We start from the raw sequence: 12,356 nt of genomic DNA, 5'->3' as shown, positions 1-12,356 counted from the left end.
CCCCACCATCCCCATGCCACTCTCCTCCAAGAAGGGAGAGACTGCCTCACCACTCACCTCAAACTGAAGAGAGAATTTATAGTCAGAGTCCTTGGCCATATCCTTGATGTAAGAATCAAAGTCATCCAGCTGAACTGGGCTTTGTCAAACAGAAAGGAAGGGATGGTTAAACATCAACCCAGTGGGCAGCATATTGGTTAACACCACATTTTGTACTTTTCTTGGCAAAAATAGAAGTTTTACTTTTCTAGGATAAACACCGACTGTTACTACATTCTCTAATTAAGACTGTCAGTTGGCAATACAATTTTAGAAAAAGTATATATATACTAAACTTCCTAGAGATGTCTATATCTGCACTTCACCTTTAATTTAGGGAAAAACATATTATATACACACTTCCACTTATATATGCACAATATACACATGTGTGTATTATATGTGTTTGTGTGTTGTGTGTATGTGCATAGAAATACACATCATGAATTTGTGTGCTTATTTCTGGAGGATTCAGGCATCTGAGGAAGAACAGGAGTTTATACTCCAGAGACCTGTCTGAGATGTGGTTTGCTGCTCAATATCTAGACTGTGACTCTGGATAATCATATAACTTCTCATAAATTCGCCACAGTCATTGAAAAAACGCTGCTGCCACACCCACCTCCTTGGGCTCACGTACAGCATTCAAAGAGACTTGTTAATTAAACAGCTTTCTATGGATATGGAATCCTGCAGCTAGCTACGGAACACTTAGAGCAGGCCCGGTCTGCAGGATGGAGCATTTCGCTAGGAAACTCCAGGTGTCTCACCTGAGAGAACTGTATCTAAGCTGGTGACTCCACACAACTGTAGAAATGGTTTAGAAGTGCAAGCGAGTCACATAGCCAAGTTTCTACACCTATGTTAGTTTTATTTTAATGAATAGGATTTAACTTTCATGTGCTGTGTATCTTGGTTGCTTCTCTTTAAAAAGCAGCCTGCACCAACCTCTTCTCTATCCTACAGGAAGCTGCAATTTCTCTTCTTATCTTCTTTGGGTTGGGTCCATACATTTAACCTATGCTTTAGTCTTATGATACGCTGTTCAGATTCTCCCATCTGTCTGCAGTCCTATTAGCAACTACACAGCATGGATTAAGTATTTGGTTAGAGCTGCTGACTAGTTAATCTAGTAGATTAAGTTATGATATTCGTTTATACTAAACTTTTAGTGGATTGTAAGGGAATTAAAGTTCTCAGGTATTGCCTCAAAATTATCATGTTTTTAATTAGAAATGATAGGAACAATGACTCTTGGTCATAAAAATATGGTAGTTCAAAAAACAGGCTGTCATGCTTGGTGGGAGCCACAGATGCCTGGGACGTAGCTTAAGGGCCTGCCTAGGATATGGAAAGCTTCAGCCTCGATCCCCAGCACAGCAGAACCAAACAAACATAAGAGAGTCACAGTTAAGGGAAGAAAGTGGGACCTCTGGGGTGTAGAACTCTGAGAGAAGCCCAGGAAAAGCAAGTCTTGGTTCAAAGATTTTCCCACTTTACCCTTCTTCTCTTTCTAAAATACCCGCTAAAGATGGGCTCCCGTGTCCAGCTCCATTAGAGCTGCTCTCTCTGGCTCCAGATGTTGTGGGGACATTGATCTTAAAGTTGGATCTAACATTTCCAAGCTACACCTTGTTATTAGGAAATCAGGAATATGCCTGGTGGTGGCATACCGGACTTGTGGGCGAGAAGAAGCAAACACAAAGATGAGGGAGACAGACTGGAGAAGGCTGGCATAGAGCTAGGGCAGAGAAGGGGGCTGGGACACTGGGAGGGAAGGGAGAGCAGCAGGAACATTTAAAAGATGGGGCAGAAGGTGGGGGAGAGTGTGGCTGCATGATGATGGGGGTCGGGGGACAGAAATCAGGAATTACAGAGCTAGATCATTCATTCATCTTCTTGTTTCTGTCTGGGACTTGGAAGGAGACATCTCTGAGTGTCCCTTCCATTTATCCTGTGACTCTGTTCCTGGATATTCTAGCCAACTCCTCTATAGCTTCCTTCAAAACCCACCAATAGTTTTGGGCAAGGAAGACTTTCCATTGCTGTCATAATGTTTCTCCTAAACAATTGTCTCTCCCTGATTAATCGCCCCTCTGCCGTGCCCCTTGCTGCATGCCAAAGGGACGTTTGTTGATTTTACACAGACTCTAGAAAAATTATCTTTCTGTGCCCTGAAATTATAATCCACTCAAAGCTAAATAAGAATATTTTATCTTAATGTTTCTTTTGAAGTATCTGACAAAATACTACATTTTTATTTCTCTCTCTATCAACAATACCGTCATCGGAACCCCATTGCCTTTTCAAAATAATACATCAGTCTTCTGTCCTTGGTAAGAATAAAGATTCAGTTTATAAAAAATGTTTCACTGTTTATATATACTACAGAATTTTAATCAGGAAAAGGCCTGGAACTTATAAACACATAAGCTTTTGAAATCTGTGGTGATAACTTCGACTCACCATAGCATAGTCTATGATTTAAGAGTTCAGGGGATAGGAGCACAGGCTAGCTCATTATTTTTCCTATTTATCAGAAAGAGTTCAGAGGCGGTATTATCAGAGTATTAATTTTAGCACCAACTAGAGTAAAAACCTTTCTCTGCAATGAAGTAGAATTTCAAAACATAAAATGACTAGAGGCTTTTCTGTACCTTTATGTCCATATTAGATGGTCATATATTTGGCTTGACCTCTTGCAAGATTTTTGTGAGTCCTAACAATCCATTCGTTTTATGGTTTCCTATGATGAGAAACCCACCTCTTCGTAGACACCCTTTTCATTTGGGAGCATGTGATCTTTTTGTCCTATTAGCTTCACTTGACACAGCATTGGGTTATCTGAGAACATAATCTCAGTTACAAAATTGCCCAGATCATATCAGCCTGAGGGTATGCATGCCTGTGGGAAGTTGTCTCGAATGTTGTATGATGCAGGAGCACCTAGAGCACTGTCGGTAGTGCCATGGTGCTCTGGGCAAGTGATTCTGAACTGCATAAGAAAGCTATAAAAGCACGAGCCACAGCAAGCAGTGTTCCTCCATGTTTTCTGCTTCAAGTTCTATTTGTTTTGTTTTTGAGATGGGGGGTCTTCCTCCCATAGCTCTGGCTGCCCTGAAACTCACAAAGAGCTACCTGCCTCTGCCTCCTGAGTACTGGGATTAAAGGTGTGCGCCACTGCATCTGGCTCCAGCTTGAATTCTTGTCCTGCCTTCCCTCAGTGATGGGCTGTCACCCTCAGTGATGGGCTGCCACCCTCAGTGATGGGCTGCCACCCTCAGTGATCGTCTGCCACCCTCAGTGATGGGCTGTCACCCTCAGTGATGGGCTGCCACCCTCAGTGATGGGCTGCCACCCTCAGTGATGGGCTGCCACCCTCAGTGATGGGCTGTCACCCTCAGTGATGGGCTGTCACCCTCAGTGATGGGTTGCCACCCTCAGTGATGGGCTGCCACCCTCAGTGATGGGCTGCCACCCTCAGTGATGGGCTGTCACCCTCGGTGATGGGCTGCCACCCTCGGTGATGGGCTGCCACCCTCAGTGATGGGCTGCCACCCTCAGTGATGGGCTGTCACCCTCAGTGATGGGCTGTCACCCTCAGTGATGGGCTGTCACCCTCAGTGATGGGCTGCCACCTACAAGATGAAATAAAGCCTTTGCTCTCCTAAGCTACTTGGGTCGGAAAGTTCTATTACAGCAACAGAAGGGAAACTAGACTAGGTTTTCATTTGGAAAGTGTACATTGGTATGATGAAAGTCTCCGAGTGTAACAGTGCCACGGACTTACTTCGTCAGTTTCCTCTTCCTTAAGCCATTTTTACTCCTGAAAATTGAAAAAAAAATACATTCATCAGTATGAAAAGTTGATTAATAGGATTAAACTTCAAAGGGCTTTAAACTTTTTCATTAAGCAATTCTTCATTTAATTTTTATTAACTATACTTCAGATTTGTTAAATTAGTCTTCCTCAGGTAAAGATAGCTATTTCTGACTCATTTTGAGAAACTACTCGGTCACAAGCACACGCCTGCATTTCATATTTCCCGTTTGCTGAAAACTGCATTCTAGAGCTACAGTTGCTGACTCCTGGCAGTTACCTTTCTAGAAGGTTTTATTAGTAATGGAAACATCCATTTCCTGGTTTCCAGTGTCTGTAGACAAGAAAGAAGAATGGGGGGAATAAAGAATAAAGGCCAAGGAAGTTGAAGGTTGGGTTTTTAGTTATGGACTAAAGTAGCCTCTCTGTTGTTTCTGAGGCAAACTGCTGGACTGTTGCAGGTGTGTGACTCACACAATTCTATGTTCTTATACTCTTAACATATATGAAGAAATGGACCTGCCACATGGTTCTTCTTAATTCCTTAATAACCCATAAACCCAAACACAGGAAGTGTTAATGTACGGTTTGGCTAATTACATTGCCCTAGGATTATTTAGAGTCATCGTTTTCATGAAGCAGGTAAAGGAATCAAGCCCTGTCACCTCACATGAGGAGAGCAGCTACTTGAAGAACTTTGTCGTTGTATTTTATCATCTGTACAAACGGCATGTGTTAGCCTACTTCAGCTTATGAGTGAAATGATAGTAACCGTGGCTGTAATCAATAGCACAGGCCTTTCAGTATTCTAATGAAGGCATGCATATCTTCAAAAATAAATGTCAGGAGAGAATGATCAGTCATGGGTACAAGTAACTTCATGTACCGGATTATTTATTTGTACATTAAAACTGTGATTTCCCGGGTATCTCAGCTTCAGAAAGGCTTTAAAAGGATGAGACAGTTCTTTCCCCAGGCGTCCAGAGCTCTGGCAAATGGCCAGTTCTCACGTGGTGAGGGGGATCTGTGTTAGCCCATCCGCTAGACACTGTGCCCTTCAGGGATGAGCACTGACGGTGGACACCATAGTGGCTTGTTCACAAATGCTTATCATGTTGAGTTGAAACAAAATATTCTAAATTTATATTACCCTTGCAGTTTCATCTAGTAAGTCAATTATGCAACTTATCTATCTTGTAGTTTTTTCTGTTACATGTAGTCCTATATATGGCATGAAAATACAAGCAGGCCTATCTGGGGAACAGAGGAGGGCTGACAAGAAGGAAGGAAGGATGGTGGGCTGGATATAGAAGACAAGTGTGCTCAACGCACATCATGTACTTGAGGAAAATGTTTTTATGCGGGCCAGGAGCTGGCTCAACCAGTAGAAGGTCTTGCTGACAAGCCCAAGAACCTGAGTCCAGGCCCCGGAACTCAAGGAAAAGGGAGAGAATCGACTTCTGAAATCTGTCCAATGTGGTGTGAGCTTGCAATCGTTACACATAGGTACACATAGGTACACATACACACACACACACACACACACACACACACACACACACACACACACACCAATGCACACACCACAATGTACAATGGATGGATACCAGTAAAAGGAAAGATCATGTATTATTCTCAAACTGTCTAAAGAATATCAATAATCCTAGAATTGGCCTTATAGGTCCTGTGAAGTGAGGCTTATAGACAAAGAGCAAGCAGTCAGGTCAGGGTTATAGGGAAGCACCCTTAGTGGTCCATGGAGTTTCTTGGTTTGAATAGCTTTTATTTCCTACAACTTCCAAGTGAAGACTCCTTACCTCCTTACCCCCTTCCCACCACCCTCATTGCTTCGTTCCTGTTTCTTCCCTGCTCCCCTGGTCTCATCTTCTTTGTCTTTTATTCTTAGACTTCAGAAGAAGTACAACTCTCCCCTATCATTTAAAAAACACTGATGTCGGACATAGCTGTATCACTTAGGATGCTCTAAGCTAAAGAAAGCTCTGCGGGCCCTCCTCTGGTTCAGCTATCCTGGTAGTAAGTTAATTTCAGGAATGCAACCCAGCCAATCACGTCAGCATTTGGGAAAGCACAATGCCAGGACAGGTGGCTGACAGCTCTGCTGGGATCAGGAGACTGAGAGCAAAGAAAACTCCTTTCCTATCCAAACAGACTGCAAAAGGAATCTGAGACAAAGGGAGCTGCTGTGCTTGGTGGCTCAGGAGAAGCCAGGCACAGAGTTTTCCATTCTAATCCCATCTGTTACCGAGTGAACGTTCAGTGTGATGTAAAATTCTGCTGCATATTTTGTATGGTGTGCTGTGGCCATGAGGGTACGTCTGTATGATTTGTGGCCACGTTCAATGTTCTATTTAGATTCTGCTGAATCTGGAGTGTCCCTGTATCTGAAGGCTGTGGAATATGCCAAGACTGACTGATGACAGGCCATGGCCACATGGAGAGCATCTTTCTACACTTTTGAGTACTGTGTTGAGACGGAGAGAAAGACACAGAGAGTGACAGAGACAGAGAGAATGAGAGAATCATATTTATTTGATTTTTCCACTTTTCGTTTATGTAAGACAAAGTTCAAATCCCCAGTGATGTAGAGAAATTAAAGTGGATTCTTTTGGGGCCACAACAGGCCCTAAATCCAACCACACTGCAGTCCATTCCTCGAAAGAATCCGAGGTAATGGCAGAGACACGGAATGTGCAGTGATTAAAATAAAGTATAAAGCCCAGAGCATCCCGGGTTCCTAAGTGCAGCTGCCTCACACGCTAAACAAAAGCCACCCAGGCCGTTAGGTTTAGAGCCGTCTCCAAACACATCATGCAATGACCAATCCATGACCTTTTATACATCTGAATGTTGTCACTAAATGTCGTCCTGTTCTTAAAATGCGACTGTTTAGGAGTTAGAGCAGACACATGCATGTTTGTATAGGGTATGCAGGTGGTTATGGTAGAGAAGAGAAACAGCGGTGAATTCAGTTCAGAGTAGGGGATGCTTATAAGAAAGAGTAAGGCTCCAGGACCCCTGAAATCAGGAATCCCCATGGAAGCCGACTGACCGGGCATTAGGGCCAGACACCCACCAACTGGTGATAGAATTCTCATCAGACAGTGAGAAGTGTCTGATGGGATCTCTCTATTTCCTCTCAAGGTTCCAGAAGCATTTGAGGGTGCTAGCAAATCAACAGAAGTCCATCTCTTCAAGAAATCCCCCACTTCCCGGAGGAAGCTGGCTCATGCTTTGGGAGTGTGTGGGAGCATAGCACTGCTGTTTGGAGCTGTTGACAGGGTAGATGGCATTTGAGGGAGGCTTAGCAAATGCAAGCTTAGGGAGTGACCTGCAGATCAAGCTGTCGGGAATGCGAGCTGTTCTTTTCTGGTTGGGATGTGTGCACGTGTGAAAGTTATGGACCCTGACAACAGAGACTAATCTCTTCCTTGAAGGTCTCTTCTCCCCTCGAGGCAAGCATTTACAGCCTCGGGATGTTTTCTAAACACAGTGGGGGATTTTGCTCCCCTTACCAGGGATTCGCACAATTTGGTCAACACTGTTCATAAGGGGCCTTGAAGGGGTTGACGATCTGTTCATCCATGAGTCGTGAAGAAAGATGCACAAAGCATGCAGTATAGAAAATGGGAAGATCTCGGGCTGAGCTGGGAGAGGGCTATAGCACCGGACGCAGCTTTCTGTGGTGGATGCTCTAGTCACTACCTGCATCCAAAGCACGGGTGGAATTCCCGAGGATGGTGAGAGGATGTTCAACTGAAAGGTAATGCCAGTTTTGAAGGGGAAGGTGGAAGCAACATGTACTGCTCATACTATCTGACACTCGGCACAGCACACACTGAGCTGATGACGGTGAAGTCTGAACCTAAGAAGCAGCAACAGCCCAGGGAACGGTAGTGGATGCTGCTATGGTGAGATATGATTGAGCATGTTTCAAAGCGCTTCCCTCTAGTGTGCTTTTAAAAATGTGCAGATTCTGTAGTAATGATGCATATGGAGGAAGTCTTTCTCAGTGTTTCTCTCTCTGTGACTTGATGTCATAAATTACATCACTTGTGTTCTTTTTGCCCTCAGAGGACTAGAAGAATATTTGACCAATAGCTTCAATGCATGAATGGTTGTTCAGATTCCCACATGCCTCTCTCACCCTCCCCTACCCTTTTCTATCTCTCAGTCTGTCTCTCTGTCTCTGTCTCTCTCTGTCTCTCTCTCTGTCTCTGTCTCTCTCTCTCTCTTCCTCTCTCTCTCTCTCTCTCTCTCACACACACACACACACACACACACACACACACACACACACACACAGAGCCACTATTCCACTCCATGAGATATTTTTATTGTTTCTTTCCAAGCCTGCTTCACATTGCCCACATTTCAGGTATTTTATTATTGTTTACTCTCTAAACAACCATGTGTTAACTTAAGGACAGCGACTGTGTGTGCATATGTGTGTGTGTGTGTGTGTGTGTGTGTATGTGTATACGTGTGTGTCGTTGGGAATTTTGTCATTTTCCTGGAAGACTGACTATTTCTCTGATGACTTAGGGGAGAAAATAATTTTTGGATTATTTGGTCTAAGGAGTCAAGTTTATTATCATAATTATTACCATTATTATTATAGCATAGCAAAAGCCAAGAAGGATATGTTTCAAGGCTTCATTGTCCATGTGGATTAGACACTAATGCAACAGTAGACCAAAGGAAGGCTCTTCTTTTCTGTTCAGAGGAGAAAGGAGACTTTCTGGGCTCTGAACCTGTGTTTATTATATGATGGTTCATAATATCAAGAGAGTCACTATCTTTGGGGCACTATGTTCTTTTCTTTTCTTGAAGGTTTTAGTTTTAAATTATGTGTATAAATGTGTATGATTGGCTGCATGCACATGAATGCAAGTGCCCGAGGAGGGTACTGGATCTCCTGAAGTTGGAGTTACAGGTGCTTGTGAGCTGCCCACTGTAGTTTCTGGGAACTGAACTTGGGTCCTCTGCAAGTACTTAGCTGCTTAGCTGGGAGCCCAGAGTTCTGTTTTCCTGTCCCTAGAAGGACTATCACACGTTACAGACTGTGGGGTATTAGATAAGATAATTGCATAGAAATGCTTAGCTGAACTAAGTTAGATATTCAGTAGTTAGAGAGTTGAGGTTGTTATGAAAGCAAAGAGGTCTCCAGATTCAGAGACTCCTTCCCCTACCTTCCTACATTTACCTTCTTGGAAATAAAGAATTTCTCATGTGTGGAGATGGGAAGAAAAATGGGATTCAAAGACAGGAAGCCAATGGACCAACTCCAAGAAGAAACAAATGACAAATAACACAGGACAGGAAAGCCTTCGAGAGAAGCACAGGAAATATAACTGGGAAGACACTGTAGGCATCTGGGTACCATTTGCTGTCTTGATGTCTTCCCATCTTCCTGAGTACTGAGAATCACATGAAATAACCGGCAAGAAAAACAAATTCCTTAATCCCATTTTGTTTACTTTCTGCATGTTAACTTGTAGACTTGGTGTGGGGTAAATAGTAAAAGTGAAATCACTTACCAAGGGTTAATATAAAATGCCAAAAGATAATCAGTCCAAAGACATGAAGGCAGCAGGGTTAAGAAAGCAAACACACTCCTACGCCTGCGAGCATTAATAAACAACAGATGCAAAGATGAAAACGTGGTCAGGGTTAGTAATTCAGCTGCGAACAGATATCAATAAGTCACTGCCAGGGTCAACTCATACCCCAGCTCAACATCATTCTCCTCTGTGGGCTTCTGATGGAGAGCTTCAAGGCTACGCTAGTGACCCAATCAGTTTCCATTCACACAAGTCCTCATCGTAATCAGAGACAACGTCTTTCCACCCATTTGGCATCAGCTCCTCTGCTCTGAGGAGATTTCATTTTCCATCTGGTTCACCGAGGCACGTTAGTCGGCTGATGCGTTATTCTCAGCTATCACCCCTTCCAATTTAACCTGATTTAAGAAGCCACGTAGCAGAGCGGTAGTTTGTCTGAGTGAATATAGATGGTCAGGTCACTTAAGTGCATTCTGGGGAGGACCAGGGTTCTGTACCACATGCTTATCAAGCTGAACCACTTCACATGACTTTCAGTAGTGTTTTCAATTTCAACCCATATCCAGTTTCTAACGCTACCCCTTAAAGCACAAACTCAATATACTATATGGGTATCATCCACTCAACATCAGCACCTCATCCACGGTCTGGGGTTTTTCATTGGTTCTCATCAGAATGGAAGTGAAGCATTAAGTAATTGGATTTTAATTCCAATTGAGGCGAAACGTCTGATTGGAATCTGGTTGTAGGTCTTCAGACAGCACTCAGGACAGACCATCCAATCACGTGGACAGGAAAATACCAGTCCCTCCTACATTAGCGTGAAAGCAAGGAGAGAACTATCATCGTGTCACTTCGGTTAGAGCGAACCCCCGCTGACACAGCTAATCTCACTCCCTCACAATATGCTAGAGTTGCAGGAGAATTGGCTTGATTTTACAGAAATATCCTGGAGGGAATTCTTTGCTTTGCTTTTAGTTTCCCCAGGCTGGCCTATCAATCTTACAAATTGCGAATGGTCAGGAAGTTCATTAATGCATAGCTTTCCTGGGTCATGGGTACATTTAGGACAGTTTCTAGATGGGCCTCACGCCAGAGCTGTGAGGACCTGGTCTTTTAAAGGGAAGAAGCGGGAGTTGGTGAGGCTCTTGATCTTGAGAAGAGTCCCAGCATATTTGAACAAATCTTCCCATGTTTCTGAAATTGTCAACATCAAGGGCTTAGAAATTCTCTTTCTTCATAACTGGGTTGATCATATTTTATAGAAAAACTCTATTCATGTTAAATTTTAAAATGACCCAAAGTGCAGTCATATCAAACAGAATCCCATTTCACCCCTGTCTTCCACTAGCATGGTCATCATCCCACTCAGAGAGGAAGGTCTCGTGTTTTAGATAAGGTTTTTCACCCTATTGATTCTATAGGGTGAAATTTCTGTTCTCTCAGATCTGTTTATTTAATATTAGCCACTTTGGGGAAAACGGGTTCATTTAAACACTTCTATGGTAGCCCTTGTTACAGGAGAAATGTTTACTTAATTGGTGATTCTCTTGGATATTTTAAACTTAATACTTAGCTGGACAGGATTGCTATTGATTACACACATAGTTCAGTATAATGACAACCAAATTTATCCCACGACATTGTTCTAAATCCCTAAACACCTCTTCCCTCTGGGAACTTCGTCCCCAACTGTAAATGACAAAGGGCTCATACAATTTTTAAGTTTGTCTGTGTCTTTGATAGAAGAGGCGAGAGCTTTGGGTTATACATCTTTACTTAATTTTTGAATGGAAGTGTTGGCTCCGCTTGCCAGGTACTCAGCCATGTTGCCTTATTTAAGTCTCCCCGAAGGGCCTCTTACTGCCACTGTGGTTCTTGTGATGGAACCTCTGCTCAGCACAGCTTTGGGCCCTTTGCTTGACTTTGTGGTCCCCTTTTCCACTACTTAAGAATGGTATTCAGCTTGTAGAAACCATTTTGGCCCCTGATGATCTAGTCATGGATTACTCACTGATATAAAGGAAGGACAACCATACACACACAAAAAAATCATCTGTGCTTTAAAGACAATAGAATCAGTCAGCTAAAGACATGTCCCAGAATAACACTCACCAACTGTAGGGAAGTTTCCCTTCCCTCTCCAAGGATGCGAAATTGACAAACGTGCCAGCTCCGCACTCCCTGTTCGAAAGAGACAAAAGCAAGGTTACTGCTAGATGGAGCTCTTTACCTGACATGAAGGTCAAGAGAGCCTTTATCCAGCTCATCATGCCAGCATTAAAAAAAGGATAATGCATGTTTTATATGATTCTCTCTCACATACAATATCAAAAAGCAAAGGAAGATAAAACACAAAGAAACAGCCCCTTAAAATGCAGTCAAACTCTTGAGTCAAAACAGAGTCTTTCACAATCTTTCCCAAAAGGTGTTCATGACCCTAGAATACATCTGCATATCCCTTGTTGCCCCTCTGCATTGATCTTGGGCATGGCTGTTTATTTCATGTTTCCTTGGAATTGGATCTTACACCATGTTACTGCCATGTTGTTTACTAAATGCAGATTAAAGTCACCCTACCCCTTCCCAGGATGTGTAGTTTGGGAGCTTCGGAGCCACCAATCATTAGTTTTCCTTTTCCTCCACTGGCAAGCACTCACCAGTCTCTTTCTGTCATCTTCTTTTCTAGAAATCTCTGTCTGTCTGTCTGTATCTGCCTCTATCACTTTCTGTGTATGCTTCTCTCTCTCTCTCCATCTTTCTGTCTCTGTTTCTCTCTCTCTCTCTCTCTCTCTCTCTCTCTCTGTGTGTGTGTGTGTGTGTGTGTGATATGCATGTGTGCATACAGGGTACAGGTGTCTGTGCACATGTATATTTAGGCCAGAAGACAACTTAGAGAGCTTTATTCTATCACT

General features: G+C 43.1%; 1 protein-coding gene across 3 annotated transcripts in view; it reads right to left on the bottom strand.

The window, feature by feature from the left end:
* Positions 1-12,356, bottom strand: part of Ptpro (protein tyrosine phosphatase receptor type O) — a 219,757-nt gene that overhangs the window by 29,415 nt on the left and 177,986 nt on the right. For 2 of the 3 annotated variants that reach the window (XM_041640812.1, XM_041640832.1), the window contains 4 exons: positions 11,557-11,625; positions 9,418-9,501; positions 3,830-3,865; positions 58-139 (listed from right to left, as the gene is read on the bottom strand). In XM_041640812.1, coding sequence (XP_041496746.1) covers positions 58-139; positions 3,830-3,865; positions 9,418-9,501; positions 11,557-11,625 — 271 coding nt within the window. The remainder of the gene's footprint in view (positions 1-57; positions 140-3,829; positions 3,866-9,417; positions 9,502-11,556; positions 11,626-12,356) is intronic. The other variant, XM_041640822.1, reaches the window with a different exon arrangement.

Source organism: Microtus oregoni, unplaced genomic scaffold (assembly GCF_018167655.1).
Source record: "Microtus oregoni isolate MIOR12 unplaced genomic scaffold, Mior012 000002F_ref0000024, whole genome shotgun sequence".
Lineage (NCBI taxonomy): Eukaryota > Metazoa > Chordata > Mammalia > Rodentia > Cricetidae > Microtus > Microtus oregoni.
The sequence above is the reverse complement of the archived record's forward strand: the minus strand, read 5'-3'. Positions and strand labels throughout refer to the sequence as shown.